This window comes from Apostichopus japonicus, chromosome 16 (genome assembly GCF_037975245.1).
Source record: "Apostichopus japonicus isolate 1M-3 chromosome 16, ASM3797524v1, whole genome shotgun sequence".
NCBI lineage: Eukaryota > Metazoa > Echinodermata > Holothuroidea > Aspidochirotida > Stichopodidae > Apostichopus > Apostichopus japonicus.
In genome coordinates this window covers 33,898,355-33,924,922 of record NC_092576.1, presented here as the reverse complement: position 1 = coordinate 33,924,922, position 26,568 = coordinate 33,898,355, and the positions used below count along the sequence as shown (strand labels likewise).

The 26,568-nt window shown below is 33.3% G+C and overlaps 1 protein-coding gene and 2 long non-coding RNA genes across 3 annotated transcripts; all 3 read left to right on the top strand.

The window, feature by feature from the left end:
* Nucleotides 1-1,085: 1,085 nt before the first annotated feature.
* LOC139982524 (uncharacterized) lies at nucleotides 1,086-3,380 on the top strand. The gene is made up of 2 exons (XM_071995417.1): nucleotides 1,086-1,155; nucleotides 1,666-3,380. The coding sequence occupies exons 1-2, from the start codon at nucleotides 1,131-1,133 to the stop codon at nucleotides 3,378-3,380; spliced, it is 1,740 nt and encodes a 579-aa protein (XP_071851518.1). The 5' UTR covers nucleotides 1,086-1,130.
* Nucleotides 3,381-15,426: 12,046 nt separating this feature from the next.
* On the top strand, nucleotides 15,427-19,330 carry LOC139982156 (uncharacterized). The gene is made up of 3 exons (XR_011798001.1): nucleotides 15,427-15,503; nucleotides 16,151-16,209; nucleotides 18,882-19,330. It is a non-coding gene; the product is annotated as an uncharacterized lncRNA (long non-coding RNA).
* Nucleotides 19,331-20,136: 806 nt separating this feature from the next.
* On the top strand, nucleotides 20,137-22,760 carry LOC139982153 (uncharacterized). Its single transcript, XR_011797998.1, has 3 exons — nucleotides 20,137-20,368; nucleotides 21,614-21,690; nucleotides 22,613-22,760. It is a non-coding gene; the product is annotated as an uncharacterized lncRNA (long non-coding RNA).
* The last annotated feature ends 3,808 nt before the right edge of the window (nucleotides 22,761-26,568 follow it).

The following is a 26,568-nucleotide window of genomic DNA, read 5'->3' as shown; positions in this document are numbered from 1 at the left end:
GCTTTCCGTGTATTGAGCTCAAACGTACTGATAAAAAAAAAATCATCAATCGAATCATCTTTTGAAACACAAGAACATTTGTTACAAAGAGAAAGTTAATAGCTTCAAAAATGATATTAAACGAAAATGGAGATATAATAATGACATTTTTTACAGAACCCTGACAAAATTGATGGTGAGCATGCATCCTTTTCTGACCCACAAAGTATTGTTAATACCTTTAAGATTTTGTTTACAAGTCTTGGTCAGTCACTGTGCTCAAAATATAACCAACAATTTTAACAACATGATCTCTATCACCGTTTCACGTTTCTCACAGAGTTTATTACGTTACCGAGCTGTAAAGGTTAGGAACTTACTACCAGCAACATTGGTTTGCAAGTTAACTATACAATATTTTAGATTAATTTAGATTAGAATAACTGGAACAATAATTTAAGTAAGCATTAAACATCATATCCTAGTTATGTCTTACTGTTGTAAACGATATCTCCATTTTGGTAGTGATGTCATTGACGTAATCACAAATTAGGTATGATTAAACTACATTTGTAAGCGATGTGTAAGTAACATTGGAAAGAGGGGTGGGCAAAACTGGACATGTGTAGCGTTTTTCTTCTGTTTTGTGTTTTTTTTTCAGGGAGCACTCCCGCAAAACCCCAACAGTGTTTTTTTTTTATGGTAGTTTACCTTCTTCACGCCATGTTTGCATATATGCATTCATTTTATATTTACATATGTAACACGTGATGTGGAAACAAATAAACGAAACGATTGTTCTTTTATCAGTAAGCCTGATAAGTCGTACAAAGTACAATTGGATAGCAACGAATCAGGAAAAGAATATAACAATATTTATTGGTACGTGAATTGAAAACGCATGCCACGAAAATCTAGTTTGTACTAACTTGTTTTGATGAAAGACTCTTCGTCAACTGGTATTTAATTAAATATTTGAACAATGATTTTGTCGTGCAGTAGTTTTGTGTCGTTGTAGCAGCTGTCATGCACTTTGAACCTCATTTTTGTTTATAGGGTAACTCTCGCTTTTTCTAAATTCCACAGATTGCAGTAAGCCTTGTACAAAATGTAGTACAATTGTCATCGACGTGTATCCAGTCTGAAAGAAAATGGAACTGACTCCAGAGCTTCAAGGTAAATATATTACACTTTAAATTGTTATGTTTGTTTCTGCAACGCTCCTATATTATTTGTTGTTAGATAGATTTTATCGATCCAGAAAATCCCGGTGGAGGCTGGCAGTTTTTCCACTGTTATTCCACTATATTAATATACACATATATCTATATATCTATGTATCTATCTATCTATCTATATATATATATATATATATATATATATATATATATATATATATATATTTATATCTATATCTATATATATATATATTTACACACATATATATATATATTTACATATATATATATATTTACATATATATATATATATATATATATTTACACACACACATATATATATGTATATATATATATATATATATATATATATATATATATATATATATATATTTACACATTTTATTTTATTTTCCATCGTCTTCTCATTCTCATAAATATTCTTCTTTAACACATATTGATTCGCATATTTGTTAAAACATTTACATTTTTTTCTTATTTTGTGCAGAAAAGAAAAGACTTTTAATAGATGGTTTGAAAAAGACGTACAAGGTTCAATATGACGCGGTTCAACCAATTCCATATATTAAAGATAGACTTTATTGTGTCGACAAAGTATTTGTAGAAGGTGGTGTCGAAGCTTGTCTTTCATCAGAGCTAACGCGGGACACCGGCGGATCATGGGAGCGTTTGGAATCTTACCAAAATATTTACACTGACTTTCGATTAAATTTTAAGAGGCGTATTATTCAAGGAGAGCCCGGGTATGGTAAGTCAACGTTAACCCTTCAGCTGGCCTACGATTGGTGCAATGATGTATGGAACTCCTCGATGCGTAACGTAGAAATACTGATACTTCTTCGGCTAAGACAACTTGGAGGTATACAGTCTATCTATAGAGCGATTAAGTTGTTCCTTCTTGCTAACGAACGTCAAGTTACCGTCGACGATATTAAACGAATTATTCAAGGCTCTTCTTCCGTCAATATCATCTTGGATGGATATGACGAGTATCCAAACAGGGACAGCAACATTGATAATGATGTTGATAAGATGATCGTGATGGAATTGCTTCAAAACGTTGATGTCACTGTAACGACAAGATATCTTCCAAAACGTCTTATAAGAGAAACTAAGAGGGCAAAACTAACAGGGTTCGATGACAAAGCTAGAGATGAATACATCCGCAAGGCTATAGTTGGTGACAACGAGGAAGCAGTTGAACAAATTAAGCGGAGGCTTTACGAAAATTCAGTCCTCGCTGACCTCTGTCAGGTACCACTCATCTTCGTGATGTTCGCACACATGGCTCACGATCTGACACACTCCATGAGATTTACGTCAGTAACGCAGTTTTTCAAGTACATGATTAGGTGTTTTCACGAACATTTGAAACGGAAGTTCCAAGACACAAGAAATAACATTTTCTATATTCATGAAACAGAGCACCACGAGCTAGACAAAATTGCATTCGAAGGATTAAATCAACAAAACCAACAGCTATCATGGAACAAGATTGTGTTTCAACAAAGAGTCGGACGAGAGTTTTACGACCAGTACATATCAATTGGAATATTGATTGAAGAACAAGTAGTGAGTGAAGTTTCAATGGAGGATAATGTGTTCTATACAACGGAAGTCCGATTTTATCATAAACTTTTCTGTGAATGGTATGCAGCACACTACCTTGTCACTTATGTTATGAATGCACACTCTCTCGAAAATACGCTCAGGTTATTAGATCCGTTTGACCTTCAGTATCTCTATAGGTTCGCGTGTGGTCTGCATCCCGATGCTGGAAAGAAACTCATCACCCATTTGAAAAGTTTACCAGGCGGAGATACTTTTGCCATTCTCTGTATCCTGGAACAAACTGGTGATGTCAACGACATTATGGATGCGGTTAAAGAGCTCTGTTCACGTGACGTAAAGATTAAGAGAGGCGACAGCGCTCTCCTACAAAGATCGACGACACAGTTGCTGGAGATTGCGTCTAACAATAATGTAAGCTGGCTGATAAGAAAAACACACACTTTAAAATTAAAAGAAAGGAGCAACATAAATAAGCGAGTTTATTTGATTGATGCATATCTCAACAAAAGGGGCATTTTCGTTGGGTTGACACATAAAAAGAATACGTTACTTGCTGACTGCACTGTACACGGAGAGATCTTGTATCAAAGGCATAAAGTGTTTTGTAGCTTTTTCCTTTCTCATGTTTGAATTGGTAGCGTAAGGAGTAAAAGTAAAAGTAAAAAAAAATGCATTTAACCAATACACTACTCATCCATATTTACCAACTAGGTGAAAATAAATGAGATTTATTCGACCAGCTGATATCATATTTATCGGCACTTAACAGCAATATACCATGAAGTAGATTTTTTTTTTTTTTTTTACGATTGTATCACATTAAGTTCCTCTAGTTGCTGTTGTAGAGAATCTAATTCCTAAATGTCATAAGATTGACGTCTTCTTCGTAAATAATAACTTTTGAAGCATCCTGATTTCTTTCCGTCACAGATTCCAATATCTTGTTTACACCTCGATTACTCTTCCATCAAGTTTGAAGGCGACACTGTTATTTTGCACAGCGGGATATCTTTACCAATACTTCCGACTGTAGAAAAGATACACATAGCTGGAAGTAATGTACAGCATGACAACACGGATACATTATCATTATTCTATGGATATCAATATCGACGACATGATGATGCCCAAAGTGCCAACCAGGAGACATTAACAGAAAAGGATATTTTGAATTTGTTTTGGTATGGAATTAAATGTCGACGTATAAAGGAGCTGATGTAAGTAAAATTCAAGACGTTTACCTTAACGGATTTGGATGGAGTAAATGCAGTCGCATTTAAGGTTGTCGCATAAACATTGTACATTACTTATACAACTGATTCATTCATATGAGGACGTTTATTTCATGGAGGATGGTTCAGATCATGTTTCTACAGACCTATGTATGATGTACACATATGTAACTCATCACATGAAGATCTTTACTGAGTCATGCACTCGTGGCTATTCCTTATGATTTCATTTCGTATTTAAGTTAATAATTTACAAGAAGCTACTAATTTGAAAGAGGTTCCATCTCACGAATATGTTGAACTTCCTAGTTGACCTACTACGTTACTATAACTTCAAGGACTAAGAACTGGTGTTATATAGCTTTGTTTATTACTGTTAGGCTAGGTAACTTATTACCATCTACGATATATGAATCATTCGAAGCGGAATTCATCGTCTTCCGAATTGCTACCTTCACTATGCAATATTTTATGCTACTGTTGGGCACTTACTGTGTCTTTCAGGACATTCTTCATATGTTTGGTCATTGAATCTACTGTTTAATCACGTAGAAATCTCATTCGTTCCGCAATATCGACGTATGGTTGTAACTTGCAATGCTAATCTATGTGCACTTACGATTACAGTACTTATAAATATTGCAGGCAAGTAAAGAAAACTTAGTTATAGCTGACGTATATAGTGTTGATGGATAGACACATTTTACAGTGCAGAAACTTTGCTCCGCAAACTAATAGCAATAGCTATTAAAACAGACACAAAAAAGCCCGATCATATGGACCGCTAGATACTACGGGATAGCTAATGCAATAATTTCCCATATTCACAGTCTAACAGTAACACAACACGGACTAAACACTTAAATATTATTACTTGTAAGCTTATATACTTCATATTCTGCCCTAATTTTTACACACAATAACAAAATATCGCAAGTGGCTGGTTGTATTTAACTTTTTCGTTGGAAGTCATAGCAATTACAATCATTTTTTTTTCTTATTTGCAGGTTTAGTCAACTTCAGCTGCCAACTTCCGTCTCACCCGAATTATTTACAGACATAAAAAAGAATCGGAATATTCGAGGTAAATAAAAGGGAAATTGACAGTATTAATTTATGACATTTTTGTTTGTTCATCTCATCTGAAAAACTATCAAATATGACATACGTAAAGTGTATCTAAGATACATTCTGGGTGCAACAAATTCAGATGTTAGCAAACTGACTTTCAACAGCATAGAGCAGCGGTATGTATTTAGCTATTTATTGTGATATCAAAATATGTGTATTTCATTCTCTTTATCTTTTCATGTAGTTCGTTGGCGTCCGTTTGACATTGACTTTTATTTGGATCTTCAGAATGGTCAATGGGAGGTAAGGGTTTGTGAGCGTTATTTCGTCATCTAATATCCATAACCAGTGTTATGTATTTCGGGTATAAATCTCTCTCTCTCTCTCTCCTCCTCTCTCCACCTCTCTCTCTCTCTCTCTCTCTCCACCTCTCTCTCTCTCCACCTCTCTCTCTCTCTCTCTCTCTCTCTCTCTCTCTCTCTCTCTATATATATATATATATATATATATATATATATATATATAAATATATATATATATATATATATATATATTATTAGAGAAAACCAGAGAAATAAGATATGACTCATAATTGACAAATAAGGAGTAAGTTTTAGAAAATATATTGGAATTTTCGGTCCCCCTGGGACCTTCGTCAGCAATATTTGGCAGTCGAAACATATATATTATATATATATATATATATATATATATATATATATATATATATATATATATATATATATATATATATATATATATATATATATATATATATATATATATATATATATATATATATATATATATATATATATATATATATATATATATATATATATATATATATATATATATATATATATATATATATATATATATATATGATTATTATGATTTGAAAAAACCAGAGAAATAAGATATAACTCATAATTGACAAATAAGGAGTAAGTTTTAGAAAATATATTGGAATTTGCGGTCCCTCTGGGACCTTCGTCAGCAATACTTAGCAGTCGAATGAAAAGTAAAAAAAATGTAACACAATGTAAGTATGACGCTAGATTAGTGTAAGTTGCATTGATGGAATTAAAACCAAATAAACCATGATTATACAGGAAGCGGATTAATGAGCAAAGAACGGATTACATATGCCTGTAGAACTGATAGTTGTACAACTATCAAGCGAATGAGATGTCAAGTCATTGTGCTCATAACCTGTGAGTGAGTTGTAGTATTTCATAAACAGTTTGCTTATTATGACAATTGCAAGTTTAGAATTACAAGCAACATATTGCATAAACAAATTTCGTAATGTATGTGTATACTGCATTAAGATAACTCAACCCATATACTGTTTAAATAAAGAAATCTCTGTAATTTTAAAAGAAAAAAAATACTGGCAACAAGTTCCAAAACATTAGGCTATGTAAGTTTTCTTCATTCTGTAAATATGCCTATTAAATGTAATCTTACAGACTTACAAAAGTACATAAAATATGTCTGAAACAATATGACTGTAAAATTATATATTCTGTACGAATATCCGGCTCTGTTAGGACCTATGACAGCGCCCTCTTTCAACATCGACTATCTTCATTCATTAACTAATCACTACTTTAAGCTCGCAAGATGAATCAAGCATCGATGAAAACATGCTAAATAGAATGATGTAATGAATGGAGTTACATCATATCTACGTTAGACTTAAAGTTGGTTAATTTCTATCGTTCGATGGTCATCACTTCTTACATTGTCTATAGAAAGTTGGCTAACGATCAAGAATGAAATATATTACACATTTGGAACGGTATCCCGTGTTTCGTTTCTCAGTCGATGTCTGCATTTCACCTCACGTAAGAGCACTAATTTTTGTAGTTAGAAACCATCAGCAACATATCAAAAGTTACTCAGGCGACAGCAGCCACCAAATATGCAAATTGAAAGGTAACATATACGTTATAACTTTAAAATGGCTTAAAATATAAGCAAAGAAAGGATAGCTACACAAATCAGACACAAGTAACCTGTGATAGAAGATGGTAAAACCGCTATGCAAAATATGCTACACATCATAAAAGGGCCTGTGGTTGACAATGATAATAACATATAGAACATATTAAATTCTGCTATATCATTAATTTGAAACTAAGGACACAACAACTACATGAATGAATCATAAACAAAAACACCACTAAAGTCTTAAGTCTAATACCAAAAAAAGAAACGAGGCCATTTTTTATGAACTCACGTCCACGAATTCAGAGAGTCTGCTCTGATATAATCGGTATTGCTATTTTTTTTTTTTTGGCAACTTCAAGTCTTCAATGTAACGGTGGATGGTCGCATCATTTATGGTTTGAATTAATCACACACTGTGTTTATCATATGAATTTTAAGGAACCATTTTTATGAGACAATGTTGGATGAATTAAACAACGAAACAGATGATAGAATAAAAATAGAACCAAGGTGCAGCCCTATATTTTCAATTATTTGTCAAACTTGCAAGTTCAACGTCTCGCAAAATTTGGTATGCATGTAATTGAACCATTGTCAACTACCTGTCTTGTAGTAGTTTGGGCAAATTCGTTGTATCATGGGTTGAAATTACTTATTTCTACTTTCCTAATAACAAGTGATTCTTAGAGCAAACAATATAACCAAAAACGAAAGTAGTAAAAATGTACTCTATCAAATGGCTAAGATAAACTTACGTTACAAGGAAATAAATATTAGTGAATCCGATCTATAATCATTGTTTCACCCATAATACATGTCATTAAATTAACTATAAAGCAATGTAAAGTTTGAAGATGTTTGTTGTCTTTACGATGTGTATCTTACTAATTTATATGTATGGAAATTATTCTCCCAAACCAATTATATTAGTTAGTTCCGATTAACATCGAGACTACCAAGAAATTGTAAGAATCACATGGTACCATTTGTTGAAAAGTATATAGAGGTGAGGGAAACAGGAAGAAAGTCAAAAATGTGTGATATTTGGTAATTAAATATGAATATTAATTAAATTTGGGCATATAGATCTATCTTTCAACGCCTCGCCAAATATACAAACATTGTATGGTTGTATTTTGGACTGAAATTTATGTAACTTGTTGTACACTAAATGCCATATAAAATATTTAATGAAATGAGCATGTGTTACTAAATCAGTGGATAACTACAACAAACGGTGAATGCTCGGTATATCAGTAAAGACAGAGAGGGACTGGTATACTACTACGATCACTGACATTAAAGCAACGCTACAATACACAAACGTAATTACTTAATCTCTATTATCTGTTCTGATCAACACTATACAGAAGGTGTATATTCTTTGCTGACACTCTAACGACCACATAGTAAAACCTCTTAATGTTACCAAACCACTCTAATTTTCTATATATTAGAATAAAACCTAACAAGTATCTGTCATTGCAGTGAATACCATCGCCTGCTTAGATCTTACTGTAACCTATCTTGTTGGTCCTGGGCTGGGTATTTTTGTTTATGCTAACTATCCGCTAAATCACAGTACTAAAGTGATCGCTTGTTTTTTTCTACGACTATTCACAGTTTTGATAATATTAGGCTCATGAATTAAAATTAAAGCGTTTATTCGAAATGATGACGACCATGTTCGTGACTGTTTATGGATTTTCGTCTATTTAATACATGAAAGAGTGATGTGAAACTGATGAGACTGGAAAGCTTAAATTATCGATACCTGATTGCTGATGAATTTCGGAAACAAACTTCCGAAGCAAATTCAATGTTTCTTATTCAAAATGCAATCTGACCAGGTGGGTTTAATGAAGAAAAGCTGTCGCAATTTAAAATAAAGAAATGTATTTTCTGTTACCCTTATGGCGCAAACGATTCACCGTAAAACACATATATATTTATATATGTATATATATATATACATATATATATATATATATATATATATATATATATATATATATATATATATATATATATACATACTTGTATCGTCCACTTTTTTATCCGACTTCTACAGAGGAAACGTCTGAAAACACTTGTTTAATAATTTCAATGGAAGATAATCACTAAATTTCGCGGGCTACATCTGTAAGACCGAAAGAAAGATACTATTGAAGAGACCAAACACAGGCTGTCCACGAAAGTAAAACAACCTAACAGTCGTAAACAAAACGGAGGGATTTCATTGGCGCACGATCCGTTGGGCGTTGCTTGATAATAGAACAGTGTAATTTTGACTGAACTTCTAGGGCAGTAAGCTCTTGAAATTAAGCAAACACACATTGAGACTGTAAGTCATCAGCTGTTACCATGCTCCACATTGTCGACATTGTTATCAATGGGTCTAAATAAACACATTTGGAAGGAAACGTGACAACATGAACTTTGGCAAAAGCGAGTGTTGTTACTGTGTCACACTCCGACAGCTCATGTACATAAGACAATCCAGAATATACACAAATATGTTTTGTAATTTAAAAATTATCGGCAACAGCGCAATCGGTGTATTATTCGTGAATCTTAATTTATCTTACATTAAAATAAGTCTATAAAGATACATAAAAAGGTCTCACTGACTGTTAGGGTATTAACTTTTATGGACCGGCTTTTTGCAGACATTTTTTGTAATGCTTGATGTGATTGGTGATCCGTGAAATGCTGCTCTCCTGTAAGGGTCCTGGTGACCACAGTTCAAGATTAAACTTAATTGATGCATTATTAGAATGACATAGAATTAATGTTATGTCTTTAAATAAGTCTAACGTGAAGTTGTTGATAATGAATAAGTTTGAATTTAAAAAACAAAATCGCTATCTGACTATTTCACCTTAATGGACGCCCCAGCACCGGCCCCACCAAATCGGAGACCCCCCTTTTTTGCTCATGCCACTGACAATTTTTATCCTGACAAAATAATTGCTACTTAATCTTTGTGGAATTTCTTGTATATCGTATTTCGTAATTATTACATGTTTTACCATGCTACCATTGTATTGCCGTTCTCTATAGGTTAAATTTATTAAATTCAGGTGAATAAAACAACAAATATTAATCCGGTTGTGTATCACTCAGTGACATTTTCATCATGTTATACAATCTTCTGCAGCAATGAAATTGGTGTAGTTTTATTTTTTTCTTATTTGTAATTAAACATAATACAGAACAGTCTTTTAACCTAGCGGGTAGACAATGATTGTACTCCTGTCAATTGAATAACTAAGACATCGATGTAGATTCTTCATTTATATACCAAATTCAGTTCCAAATATTTGTTATTTTTACACCATGCGACTTTTGTCATCTCGTTTTATTTGTTCTACACTAAGGTTGTTGACATTCAGGTGTTGGAAAATATTCGTCGCAGTACTGTATCTATCGATGCCAAACACAGCGTATTACAACAGAGGTCAACTGTACAGCTCCTTCATGTGGCATCCAGACATAATGTAAGTGTATTCAAGAGTTAAAGGTAATTCTCAAAACGAAAATTAGTTTTCCCAGAATGACTTAGTAAGGGCTTTCATTAATTGGAAATGTTTCCCAGCTGGCTCTATCATCTTCGTAACATTTGGAATGCGTGAATGACTTACAACTGTCTAACATGATAATTTTTAATATTAAAATTACGAAAGGACAATATAAGAAAAGCACAAGGTCATCCAAAGCTTAGTGAAAGGGTAGTCGTTTTGTAAATATTTGAAGTTTGAAGATTAGAAGTTGAAATTATGGGGTCGAGGTTACTAGGAACAAGTACAATCGTCGCTATAAACGATTTTAATGTCAATCTAATCTAATAGTATTATTTCAGTCTCTTAACTTCCAATAGCTTCACTAGTAAAGATATTAGCATTCTTCTGATTTTGTTTGGCTTTTTCCGTTCTTATGTTTATGTCGTCATTTTTATACTATCGAATTACTTGAATATGCTTACACTTTCATGTTTTTTTTTTTAAATGTTTACTCGTTCAATAATAAAGGAACGTTGAGATAGATTATAATATGTACATTGCACATAGTCTGATATATTTCATGCGTTCGATTATTTGAAAGATAAAGTTCAATTTGGAATTAAATATTGCGGTAATATTCATCACTCTGTTGTAGTTTTGAGTTAAGTTTGGTATCACATACTGATTGTGACAGCTAAACGATCGTGGCATCAAGATATAAATACAATAGTATGGTAATAATTAAGTGCTACGGTAGGGCACGTCGGCGTCACCCATCTACCTGAATAGCAAACCAGCATTACATGTATATTGCTAATGATAATTGGATCACATGTTGGGTATGCAAAAGAAACGTCTTTGCTGGTTTGCTTTCAACAAGGAAGATAAAAACGTTTTGTTTCCTTCCTAACAGGTACCGATATCCTCTTTACTGTTCAGTAAATCGTTTAAGACGACTGATAATGGAACCATTATATTAAAAACCGGGATACATGTAACCAATCTGCCGCCTTTACAGATGATACATGATTTGGATAACAACGAGTGCAATGCAATTACAGATCTGGATATTGGTAACATATTGCTATGTGTAATGAAAGGTCAACATTTTAATGAAATATGGTAAGGAAACTACTCAATATGTGATGAAATAAGCTACATCATTCTATGGACAATTGATACTTTTGCGTGGTGACTCGTATATAACTTTAAATGAGAAATTCACTTTTAAAATATTTAACTTGTGGGCCTGAGTTTTTAAATTTCTTTAAAAAGTATTTTATATAATTCATGAGTTAGTTTTCTTGTAAGCATCGATGTGGGCAAACGTGATATGAATGACGATCAACACTATTTGTTGTTAGAGAACTTTAATTGTTTTTGTAAGGTTAATTGTTTACGTTCAGTCGGTATATACCTTTACTATTTTAGTTCGCTTCGGTTAACTTTGATTCCAAGTATCTGCAACATTTATAGCACTTTAAGGTTTGTATGTAAAAAATCAAAAGCTAAAGAGTTCCTCCTTACATCATAGTCAAGAACTATGTCATGAATATTCCGCTAAATATACATCTTTCACCAGAATAGAGATTATATCACTAAGAGAAAGAAATTATTAATGCAGTTTAAAAATGTTAACTGTTTTGATTTATAACATCAGTATGATACACATGCACTTTTTTCTTCCTTTTCATTTTAAAGCTTCGAGGGTTGGTTTATGCCGGTTTCTCTCTCATCTGCTTACACGAACTGGATGTTATCTCTGGCATTTAATGGTAAAATAGGGTTATCGTAAAGAAAGTACTTACTGAATACGTCTAAAGATATAACATGGTTTTCATCACTTTTTCTTATTCTTAAAAGATTTTTCTTTGTCATAAGATGTATTGTTAACACCTATCAAACTTATGTTGGTTGATGTCAATATAAGCTTACGTCACATAAACGGCAAATTGATTGAAAAAAAAAAACAGTTACACCGTAATGTTTTATTTCATTCCCAAAGACTGCTAGAGTTACGAATATTTTGTTAAAAGCATTTTTATTTAAAAAGAAGCAGAGACTAGTTCAGCATTCAACCCTTACCTTTTCTTTGCAAGCACATGGAACATGTTGCTGTTTATGTGCTCATTGGAAGCTCAACTAGGCTGATAATCAGTATACATATGTTGTTTGATTTGCTTCATTCTATATGTTTATCTTTCAGTTTTGTGGCGTCCATTTGACAATTACTTTCGTCTGGATCTGCAAACAGGTCACTGGGAGGTATGTCCTGTCTTTCTCAGTGTTTTTTCACATGATCCAAAATAACATTATCTACAACGTAGTGTTTAATCAAAAACACCACAAGGAAACTGTCTTGAAACATGGAACTGTATTTTATGTTAAGTTATATGTAAAATGTAACTGTGATGTAACTTTTTTCATGTTTTTAATGTCAATGGAGATACATCGATATATATATATATATATATATATATATATATATATATATATATATATATATATATATATATATATATATATATATATATATCTGTATTGCAAACAAGGTATTGTTATGAAGTGCTTATGCTATATGCATAATATTCGCATGAAATTCTAAAAGGTTAAGCACTAGGTAAAAACATTACTCCAGTCAATATGCGTTTTAACCTAAATGGATGAAGAAGATGGGGAACCCCCGACCCACCACCGCAACACCAAATTGGACCCCCTCCGTTTTTGCACATGCTACTGACAGTTTTTATCCTGTCAAAATAATTGCAAATTAATCTTTATGGGATTTTCCAACGCTTTGTTATACCATATTTCGTTATAATTACACCATTATAATTTACCACGATACCATTGTGTTACCGTTCTGTACAAAGTAAGGTGATCAATTTCAGATGAATACAAATATTTATCCGGTTGTGTATATCTCATTGACAGAAAGAAAATGTTATCAAAAAATTCTACTGCAATAAAATTGGTTTACTTTTATATATTTCTTAAATAAAAAAAAGAAAAGTAGAGCAGTCTTGTCACCCAAATGGAAGACAGTGGTTGTAATCCTGTCAATTGAATAAATAAGTCATCGCTGTGGATTCCGCCAATGCAGTTTTATACTATATTGTGTTTCAAATTATGTTATTTTTACTTCTAGCAACCTTAAACTCTCGTTCATTTTGTTCTACCCTAAGGTTGTTGACAATCAGGTGATGGAACATATTCGTAACAGTACTGTATCTATCGATGGCAAACACAGCAAGTTACAGCATAGGTCAACTGTTCAGCTCCTTCATGTGGCACACAGACATAATGTAAGTGTATTCCAGATTTAAAGATGCTACCACAGCATTAAATAAATTCACAGAATGGATTAGTTAGGGCCTTTTAAATAGAAATGTTTTCCAGCATGTTCTATCCTCTTCGTAACGTTTGGAATACATTGATGACTAACAACTGTCTAAGATAATAATTTTTAAATTTAGAATTGGGAATATTATCGTTAATCATTCTGGACTAAACCGTTTAGTCAAACCTAGTCCAGAGTCCTAAAGATACAATTATGTTGTTAACCTACAAGACATGCACGTTCAGTATCGTTATGTTTATGATGACGGTTTAAATAACTGACATGAAAAGTCAATATATAAACTCTTCATATAAACAAGAGAGTATTGTTGATATTTAATGGTGAAAGATTCAACTGAAACTGTGTACAATTGTAACATATATTGTCGAAACTACGGCGTTTGCAGCGAAATTTATACAGAACTTAACACTACGTAAGGACAAGACAAAAACACTGTGTTATCCAATATATTTTAGGAAAAGGGTAATCTTTTCGGACATAGTTAAGGTTTGAAGATGAGATGTTGAGAAGTTGAACTATCCATAAAAAATCAGCCATCCATAAAAAAAAGGTAAATTTAAGCTAAAAATATAATGTCAATACCTACACTTCCAATAGCTTTAATAGTAAAGATATTAGCATTCTTCTGTTTTGTATGGCTTTTACCGTTCTTATGTTTAAGTCGTCATTTTATGCTATAATTTTACTTGTATATTTTTACATTTTCATGTTTCCTTTAAAAAAATGTACCCCTTGAGGAAAAAAAAAGAGATTAGATCCCATGTTGGGTATGTGCAAGAAACGTCGATTGATTTGATTTCAACAGGGAAGATAAAAACATTTTGTTTCCTTCCTAACAGAAACCGATATCCTCTATACTGTTCAATGAATCGTTTAATACGGCTGCTCATGAAACCATTACATTAAATACTGGGATACGTCTAACCAATCTGCCGCCACTACAGAAGATGCACGTTGTGAATAAGGACGATTGCAATACAAGTGAAATTACAGAACAGGATATTGTTAACATATTGCTATGTGCAATGAAAGATCAACATGTTAATGTATTATGGTAAGGACTCAATAATTGACGAAATAGGCCACAGGCTCTATACACAGTTATACCTTTACGTTGTACCTGATATATTACTGCCAATGAGATATTAACTTCTAAAATTTCTAATTTGCGTGACTGATCTTAAAGTTCTTTGAAAAGTCTTTAACTTGAGTTAATTCTCTATAAAGCATCGATATTGGGCATACGTGATATAAATAGCGATCAACACTATTTGTTGCCAGAGAACTTTAACTGCTTTCATACGGATAGTAGTTACGTCCAGTCATTATGTCTCTTTACTATTTCAGTTCGCTTCGGTTAACTTCGACTCCAAGTATTTGCAACATTTATAACACTTTAATATCATAGTCAAGAAGTAGGTCATGAATATTCCAGTAAATGTACTTCTTTACTAATCTTCTACCAGAATAGAGATTATATTACAAAGAGAAAGATAACATTGTTTGTGTCTTATCCAATTTGATATACTTGGATTTTTTTTCTTATTTTAAAGCTTTGAAGGTTGTCGATTGCCGGTTTCTGTCTCATCTTTGTCGTTCACGAAGACGTTATCTCGGACAATTAATGGTAAACTGGGGTTAACGTAAAGAAATTACTTACTTGATAAGTCTAACAATAAACTGTTTTCATTGCGTTTTCTTCTACTGGTGAAAGTTAGCGTATGCACAGTACCCACGAAGAGGTTTTATTCTTTGTCTTCAGATGTTTTGTAAACACTTATCAAACTTATGCTGGCTGTTTATGTCACATACACGGCAAATGTTTAAAAAAGAGCGAATGTCGATATGTAAAAGTATTCAGATTATCAATAATAATATCAATAGAAAATCTCAAATTTTAGTTAGTTAGTTAGGTCAGCTTAGGTTAATATTGATCGGAATGCAAACATTTTTTTTTCAACTGAGTAGCATTATATGGATTACCTTAAACGTGATTATGATCAAAGCTGGTGACAGAACGCTTCCATTAAAAAATCAACATGTCTAACAGACCAAAACAGTTTTCAACTTAAGGTTCTATTACTTTCCCAAAGACTATTAGAGTTGCGAATATTTGGTCAAAAGCATTTTTATTTCAATAGAAGCATAAAATAGTTCAGCATTCAACCATTGCGTTTTCTTTGCAATAGCATGACACATATTGCTTATTGAATGTACAATTTCGCCGATAATCAGTTTACGCACTAATGCTTCGTTCATATGTTTATCTTTCAGTCTCGTGGTGTCCATTCGACAGTGTTTTTCATCTGGACCTGCAGACCGGTCTCTGGGAGGTATGCTCAGTCTTGTTTTACTTATCCCAAAATAACTTTATCACAAAGTAGTGTTTAATCTACAACTTGACAAGAAACGTATCTTGGGAAAGAGAACAGAAGGGCCATTTTCGACATCAAGCAGTCTATTCGTTTTTCTATGCTTAAGTTAAATTCATCTTGTAACAATGGTGTAACTTTTGCATGTTATTGACATCAATAGTGATACATTGATATAGCGAATCCCTGCTCTACAAACAACGTATTTTTAGTAGGTGTGAAGGCTGTTTTCCATATTACTCACATTGAATATTAAAAGGATGAGCATATAACATTCGGTGACAACATTAGTCCAGTCAACATAACAAATCTGGGCCTAACTCAAGTAATATGCAAAAGAATGTTTCTCCAGTTTCCGGCAGATATATACCTTGAAAAAAAAAACATACTGACATTTTACATTCATTGAGGTTGCGGAAACGAGGTTTCAGGAAACGGTGCTTTATAAGTAACATAGTGGCTCTTGCCTATGCTACATTCTTAAGGAATTATTTTCACCAGTTTGACTGGTATAAATAAATATAATTATGCAACATTTTAATTTCTAATTTAAATGTTAATTAGGTTGTCAGATTAGCAAAGAGCATGCGCAAAGCGTATGTGTTATTGTACTGTCATTTATTAGCATATTAAACCATCAGCACAGAGGTTCCAGTTACTGTGCAAGTCAGCCAGTTCCTAGACTCAAAATCGTCTGTCCCCTTGCTTGTAGACCTGGCGAGGGAAGGAATGGGGGAAACAACCCCGAGATCAATGAATAAGCGCGGGAATAAATTAATGATAAACACGACCGGCAAAGCTGTAATAGGAATGTGTATGGTCATTCGCATTACATAATAATAATAGTAACTAGAAAGAGCAAATCGGAGCCCGTTCCCATATTTATCCCCAGGACCCTAACAAACTATCCATGTCCCTTGCCCATTAGTTAATGTTGTATGGAATGGAACAGGTTCTATCACAAATTATTCTGAGGAATGTGAAGTCACAAAGATTGACACACTCATAGTAAAGAAAATGAAGGGATTGCTATCGTATATTGACTTAATTGTTGTTTTTTCTTCATATTGCATAGCATTGAATATGAAAATCCTGTATGAATAATATTACTTTGTTATTTGTAGTTTTATATTATCATTGCTGATATCATTAGTTCAAACAGGATTGCCGGATGTGCTTGAAGTGCAAGCTTAATTACCACAAAGCATGATATGTTACATGTACTGATCATCACGGTATATGCGTAAAACTATATGTGTGAATGTTTGTAGGCAGTTACTTTGTACGTTAGTTGTAAAAAACAGCTGCTGGTATATTCATGCATACCAATCCATAGATGTGTAGGTAGTCATCAAATTATTCCTACCAAACATCATCTAGATACAGTTGTAATCAGCGGACTCAGTATGTTAGGTGCTATCATTGGTGGTCCTGGACATTAAAGGCCGGTCTCAATAAAACCCCTGCACCGCCTTTTACTTTGCCTTTGTGTCACTATATTGGGGTTTCCATTAACTTTAGTGATTTAAACTGCTCCTGTAAAGCTTCCTTCAGATTTCACATGGTCTTCCTATATTTATTGAAAATGGGAACTTTTCTTTAACGTTTGGTTCATGGACTCCTTATGCATAATCATATGTTGAAGGCTATGGTTACAGTTCTAAATATTCAACGTTTTTCATTTCTCGCTGTCATTTAAAGATATGAACATATAAACCGTAAGAAAGTTTAATTCTTCAAACAAGGACACACAAATAATTTAAATAACAATTAAAAACAAATGATCTGACCCTTGAAGGGTTTACAAACAAACCAAGCTAGAATGTAGAACATGTTTGTGCCAGAAATGTAATGTAAATTACATTGCAAACTTTCTCAGATGAGACTTAAGTTTGAAAAAAAAGGATCAATATTAGATGTTTTCTTAGTTTTGTTCCACAGCGGAGCACTTTAGAAGTTATAAACATATTAATAAAGTGTAGGGTATCAGGAATGTCGTAATGTTATGTTATTTTTGTGTTGTATATGTCTCTTGCGTTTTTCGTTTGAAGATGTAAAGAGGGAGTACTATACCAGAATATGTGGTGTTAGTGGTAGTGAACATTGATTATTTTTGTAAATATAGGACGAAGGCTTGCTGAGCAACCTATAGAAGAGATCATATGAAAAGATCTCATTGATAGATAATACAGTAACTTCAACTTCATTTCAGTGGGTGTTTTTCGCATGTTATGTAATATTGTGAGAGACAATAAAGTGACCATCTTAAACGTTTGTAAGACTGTTTTACCTCCGTGGTAAAACATGGTTATAGTGAAGCTTTGGTTTCATTTACAGCTGTACTGGTTGACTTGTTAACTCATGACGGCACAAGCTTTTATGCTAAATATACCTCGTGTCATAGGCTAGTGTTCCGAAGTGTGTTACATAAGAAATTATTCTTTGATACATCCTACTGAGTGCCATACATGATGTACCAATATTGTTTGTTTTTTTAAGTTAGCAGTATTTTAATCGCTCTTCCGTAATAAAATATCCCACCCGGAACATGATATGTACTTATCAAATTAACTTGTTACCTTAAAGCTTATTGAAATTTTTCTAACCATCTCATTGGTCCTTTTTCAAACTAGGTAGACGACTTTGAAGCTATTCGAGATTCTTTCTCACATACATTTTCTATAAACGACAGTGACACTGGACTACAACATAGGTCTAAAGTACAACTGTTGTATATTGCCGCCAATCATGATGTAAGTGTACATGTCAAATTGGGATTATGATATTCACAGAGGGATGACAATGAGCAATTGAAAATTTGATTCATGTATTAGCATTACCAACGGTATTGACCATAATAATCATTTTTATCAATATTTAAGAATCAAGACTAGGGATTATGTTTTTATTATGATAAACTTCTAGGACTCGGTTACTGGTTTGTCATTAGCATATTAATAAATGTCAGTTGTAGACGCATCTTTGTTTCAACAAATATGGTTGACAAAATCAATACAACCACCTTTAATGATTTTTTTCACACTTCCAACCCAATTATTCTAATGTTTCTCTGCCTGTACGAAATAGTTGTAACAAAAACTATAAAGACAAGCTGACTGGAATAAGTACTTAACAGTAACTGGACAGTTTTAAAATCAAAAATATTTCTCAAATGGCAAAGTGATCGTCAGTTTTTAAACGCGTTTGGATTTAGGTGAAAGTTTAGTTTTGATATATAGTCCGAGAAATGAGAAATAGTTTAGTGCTAGTAGTGATTTCATATCAATTTCGTTTTGAAAAGTATTCACTTTTTAAAATCTTTAATCTCTTGAATGCTTCTTATATGATAACATGGTTAAGATCCAATAGAGGCCTAATACTTATGTTAATGTACTGTTTCATAAATAATCTGAACTATAGTATATTATTTTAACTTTATATAAACAAGCTCACATGACATTACGAACCATAAAAAATCAACATTTTTCAACGCATTAAAAACAGGTCATTAGGGGCCATGAAAGTTTTACTTTTTTCTTATCGAGTGTTGTGCTGCGTATAGGAATTGACATAATGGTATATCAGCTGTGAACAATTTCATTTCTATACACAATAATGCTTATGGAAATGCAATATTGACAAATAGCAATGTTTTTGAATGGGATATCGAAATGGACTTCTTGTACACAGTGATCATTTCAATCAATCAATTTCTTGAAAATTTACAGTTGATTAGGCAAACTAATGGTGAAGCAGAAGGTTCATTACATAATAATGATCTATGCTATATCTCTATTGGGGATGTTTGAATTAATTATATCAGATAGTTTACTTCTCAAAGAAGATAATGCAAACTCATTGATCATACATTACCTTACCTGTCTTTGCTCTCTTTTCAACAGACTCCTATATCGTGCTTGCATGTTAATAAGTGTGTTGAACGCTATGGAGAAGATGCATTTGTACTTCAAAGTCAAGTACGTTTGGCACCGTTGACAACAGTACAACATATATGCATTGAGAAAGGGATGGGAACTAAAGAGATGAGGAAAATAGGAAAAACAGACATGAAGAACATATTTCACTTCGGAGTGAAATGTCAACAATTACAAGACATATCGTTAGTATTATAAGATCAATAAAAGTTTTACGCATCAGACACATTTCGACAAGTATGACCTTTAATCTTCTTTGATCAAGTTTCTTCTTGCGTTTTTGTTAAATAATGTTACGAAGTCCAGATATCATGGTCCGGAAACGAACACAATAAAGTAGGTAAGAGAGGTTTTGTTTTTAAAATGAATCTAATACGTGTCTCTTGGTAACAAAAATATATAACTTAGCATAAATACATTACATACCTTAATATTAAAATTTACCTTAGCACGCAAGGTACCTCGGCTACCGCTGGGCTCTCCGCCGGGGTGTCAAATCCCAGGGTAGCCGGTGTTGATTAAGTAACCGTAGTGCTGGTGTGTCTGGAAGCTTCCGGAAGGCGCTTTACGTAAATAACAGTTCCGGTATACAGAACAGGACCAGGTAAGGTAAATGATTAGTTCAGAAGAATGGTATCCAAAGGAGAGTTAAAAGTAAGTCACACGCAGCGTGGTTGGCATGGTGAAGAAAGGCCGGAACGGAAAAGGTAGGTTGTGTAAGTGCTAGGCAGACATAGTTGTTTTAAGTGGCGTGACGTACAGGTTGGTGCCACTGGGAGAAGAGACCAAGCCACTCCTTGAAAACTAATTTATATGACATTCGGTGAGGTTACTCGACCGTAGCTTAGAACTGCACTGATTGTGCTCTACGTTTACAAATTAGCAACATAATACACCATTTAAGTATTGCATAACACCAATTAACGTAGTTAACCTTTAAAGTAACATGCTACATCATAACAATAATGCAATGGAAAAGAAAATGTTTGATAAAATTACAAAATATACTACAAGTGGGGATAAAATATTAAACGTTATATTTATTTATTTTACAAATGAACTAAATCATCACAATCAGCCATATCAGGTTTCATTGGGTTTGACAAACTTAATGGGGTTCGTGGCAACTACATACTATATAAATAAATACATCGATATCTTATATTGAATGTTAACACCGATATTTGCTTGGTTTCAAATGAATGCAGTATTTTCTTTACCATGTAACTATTCATGCTAACAATAACGTAATGTGTATCATGTAATTAGCTTAGGGCATCTGCTAGATGTAAACATGTACAATGCATGATAATCTGTTTTGATACCTACTATTGATAAAGGAAAGTTGCGATTGAAATGATTATTGTAAACCAATTCCACAGCAACATTTAAGTAGGTTTGTTATCGTTGTTTTTTCTTCCTTGATACAGATTTCGTAGTTGTATGTTGCCCGTGGACAATCTGTCTAATTATATACCATCTGAAATGAAAGAAAGGGATTTAAGAGGTAGGTGTACACATGCACGTGGAACGAGGGTTGTTATTGTTAACGTGTAGGGTGTACTTCAGCGTTTTTTTACTTGGTTTTTAATTACAAAATGTTTTCACATCATCTTGTAATGTTCTTGGACTATTCCAAATATTGTAATTGCATTAAATATTACTTCAAAATGTTCTTTCTTAGCTGTAAATATTGATATCTTGTCAATAATCTCTACATTTATTTTCGAAATGATATATATTACCATTACATTACAACTGATGTATGCTCAACATTGTTAAGTTGAATTCTTTCCCATGTTATATCGATATTGTGAAGCTGAAACTCCAATATATCACATATCGATTTTTTTTCTTCAAATTAACGTTAGGAGATAAAATATAAAACATTTCGTAATATTTTGTTGTTAGCAAGAGATGTTATAAATGTTGATTTTAAAAATTGAAACTGGGTGACTTTTTTGTGCGCTGTCTTTCAAAGAAACGCATTTAGCTATGGGAGGATGTACTTTCGGGCAACTAACATAAAACCCACGCACCCTTGTATAGTTACCTCATCGATTTACATACTTACCGGTAGGCATAGGATCTTTCTGTTATTATTTATAAAGTGTTGAAAAGAGAGAGCGGAATGTAGATTACACCGATTTTCGAAAGAACATATGCATCATTTAGAAGCTGCTGGATGTTATCTATTGAATAATATACTGACGTTCAGAAAAGAATCCAACAATAATTGTAAAATGATAATAATTCCTCTGGAACACTGATGCTAAACCATGCGATATTTATGTAAATATTTTCACTTATATGATAAGTGACTTTGAGAGCAAAAAAAATCATAGTTTGTGATTAAGTATAATAAATCACAGTGTTGTTTTCCTTTCTCCATTATTCCATACGTTCTTGCGACTTGTTATTTATAAAAGTCACGTGGCCAGAAAATGGGTACCGCCTAAATCTTCAAACTGGCGATTGGGAGGTAAGTTACGCAACTGCTTGTCAGAGGTTTTACTAACATTACAGTTTTCTGTTTACTTCTGTTAGTAATAGTGCGATAATTGGAAAAGGAACATGTCACATCATATCCATATCCATATCCATATCCATATCCATATCCATATCCATATTCATATCCATATCTATATCATATCCATATTATGTCATATCATGTCATGTCATGTCATATAATGTCATGTTTAAGAGTAGATAATATTTTATTAAACCCACGGAGGGTACGTGTGTGCTTACATAAAACAGTAAGCAGAAGACAAATATATTATAATATTATAAAAACAAGGTAAGAGACAGTTCTAGAAGAGGAACCAAACGTGCACGCTCTAGCATTTGAAATTTAAATTATGAAGTTTCATACATTGTGGAAAAATTAGGATAAATGTCGATTTGTTCTGAACAATGACAACCACATCCTACTACTTCGAGGTATCACCGATTGTCCGGAATCACACGAAGTGACTTGCTATCATCATGCATATTTTTTTTTTTCTAATTTAACCTCTCGAAGATGTTGGTAAGATGAGGCCAATGTTGACTGACTTTCCCCGATCACTTGACTTACCTTTCTAATAATGGCTTTAATACGGTGTTTATCTTCCTTACTCGCATTCCCACACCACGATTTTAATGATATTGCATACCCCTCAAATAATATACTTTTAAAATATAAATATGTTTTATTAACATTAAATTTGATATACGCCTATAATACATCATACAGTTTTTTACTCCTACGTGTTGGTGCCAGGTAAGCCCTCTAGTTATCACCACACCGAAATTCTTATAATTATCTACCCTATCAACGATACCTCCCTTTGAAACATTCGTGGATTTACGAAAATCAATCACCATTGATTTATTTTTAATCAACTCGCCAAAACAAATTCAAACAATCATTGATCTAATCCACATTGTAATAATCATTTGATATCAAACCAAGCAAGGCAGTATTTTTTGCAAAGCTGACCAATGAGCAGTTTTCATTATTTGAACATGCATAGGATGTGTGCAGAGTATATATGATGGTGCTAGAACCGTATACCTTGTGTACATCAATGTTTGGCGTGATGGTATTAGAGATACCGTTAGAAGTTCTGATATTAAACTGGGATCTATTGATAAAATAATTAAAAATACACAAAATAAAATCATGAAGTACATGAATTTTGAGTAATTTGTTTTCTAGCAGAATAACCCAGGTTGATATGCTCGAGCTGTGAATAAAATGTTCGATACTATATACAACGGCATCCTCATTAATGCGCTTCGACCTGTAGGCAAATTGCAATGGATCTAAATTGAGTCCTGTATAAAACTAGTAAAACTTAATTGGAAATATTTTGATAAGTTGATTGAACCAGTGTTTCAGGTCACGAGGTAGCAATCCATCTGTGCCTGTAGCTTTGATGCATAATTCACGACGTACTTTATCTAATGTTACAGCTATATGTTTAGAATATGTCAAATAAATTTGTAAAAAAAATGTTGTAGCCCTTCGTCTTTGTTAGAAAAATTATGGCATTCCAACCTAATGTAAAACACATCTAGCTGATTTGCGTAAACCACGGATCTATTACGTATTGTAGATACTCATCATTCGCATGCCAGCCCAAACAACAACTATGTATCTTGTTTATAACCTTGTCGAATTATATTTAAAATGTTTTCAATCCATCCTTTTCACCCTGTCCAACATTTGTTTCTTATTTATATATAAATTATTGGAATTCCCTGGTAATCCATGGTTTATTATATAAATATAAATTGATTTGTTTGATAGGCACTATACATTCTACACAAAACTTTACATTATCCATGCCATATGTGGCTTTGAGAAACACATTCCAATCTGTGAGATCTAAAGAGGCTTGTAGGTCATTAACAGCTCCAGGACTCCATTGTTTTACAGAAAGTAGCTTAAGGTTCTGTGTCTGAAAATTAGGTTGGTATTATGATGTATTATAGTCATGTCATGGTCAAATTTTCCCATCGTAGTAATCGGTGTTGCGATTAAGCCTCCTTCATGTTAGAGCAGCATCAACCCAGGGTTTCCTCTCCGCTTGTAAGACACTGTACATGTTGGTTATAATGTTATTTTCTCCAGCATACAGTGATTACGTGGCCATCAATAACGATAAAAGCATTAGAATGCGCTATCTCTAAATATTGAAGAACTGCACATACTTCATTAGCCTTTGCGACGTTGCGATTGGGTACATATACTGTGGGATGGATTACATGAGAAAATTCCCCGGGAAGTAATAAGGTTTCATTCCAACAGCTGGAATGTCCACGTTTGTTGAGCAAAGTTATGTTTCATTGTAGCATTACTTGCATGGCACCACTGTTCGTTCACGAAAAAGCATGCACATCCCTTTTCTTCTTTTGTGATAATCCGCCATTATTCTCTACATATATATCGATTAACCACATTTTCCAACAATGACAAGAAGAAAATGGGTTTTGGGTTCCTGACCTTGAACCTATGACGTCACCAAACACCCAGAGCGAGTTTACAGTACATGGTCAGGCAAATACACACCAATAAGGTGATATGACTGACGGTCTCGGAGAAGTTCCCGAAACCTTTTTTTTCACATGATTTCAACCAGGTTTACCTTTTATCTTTATTGACCTTTGAGCCTAACCCTAAATATGTTTTATTTCAAAATTTGCCTCACCGTTCTCTATATCTTGAGGTATATTGGCCTTTTCCAACATATTGGCATGTAGGAAATGGCCAAGAAACAAATTTCTTGACCTTTGACCTCTGACCTTTGACGTAGGATTTCATCACTTGCGCAAGCGTAATAATGCATGGTCAGGCACGAACCCACCAAGTTTGAATTTGATTGGACACACCGGCTAGGAGGAGTTTGCGACATACTCTTTGGCACAAGTTAGGTAATTTCGACATTGGACCTCAATTGACCTTTCAACCCGACCTTAAACACCAAAATTTGTCCTATTTTAATGTTTTCTAATCACTTTATCGTGGTTTAATTGTTTTTCCCTGCAAGCTGACAAACAGAAAATGTCTGAAAACGAAGTTTAGGTTTATTGACCTTTGACCTGTGTTCTTTGACTTATATGGTCAGGCTCATAACCACCAAGTTTAATAAAAAATAGAATCTAGGAGTTTTCGAATCACTATTTCTGCTCACCCATGCAAACTCCCCCACTCACACAAACTACCTCATATTTCTGATGTGGGGTGCAGTACAGCATGTTATCTGCCTTATCTCCCTTACCTACCTTATCCCCCTTATAGTATCTCCCTAAACTATGGATGTAGCCCTTGTTGACATAAAGGCAAGAAAAGGAATAACATTATTTCTGTTCGCCTCCCGCCCAATAACGGTTCCAAAAGAAAGTACTTTTTGTTACAGTTTTGTGGAATTGAAGTGTGTCATGAACGGACTCATCAATTAACTTTGTATCTTCTCTATAATCTAGGAAGTATTGAGAAACTACGATTTAAAATGCAAATAATTTTAACTGGGATGTATCTAACATTACTTTGGTATATTTTATCAGGTTGCTGATATGGTTTCTATCAGGGCACTATGTAAAAAGACAGTGCAGATTAATTTCAGAGATAGTGTGAGATTGCAGAGAGATACTATTCGGAAACTAGAGGACGCAGCTAAGTATGATGTAAGTAATTAAATTATATTTAAATGAAACATATTACCTGTGTGTTCATTCCTTACAATAAAATGATCTACCAGGCTATAACTTTGTTAAGCCTACAACTGCTACATAACGAATCTATACTATGATGTTAATAATATGATAGCTGTATAGGGTAGTGTGTTTTGTGCATATATGTATTGGCAATCGATATCTATACACCAGTTGTATTAAA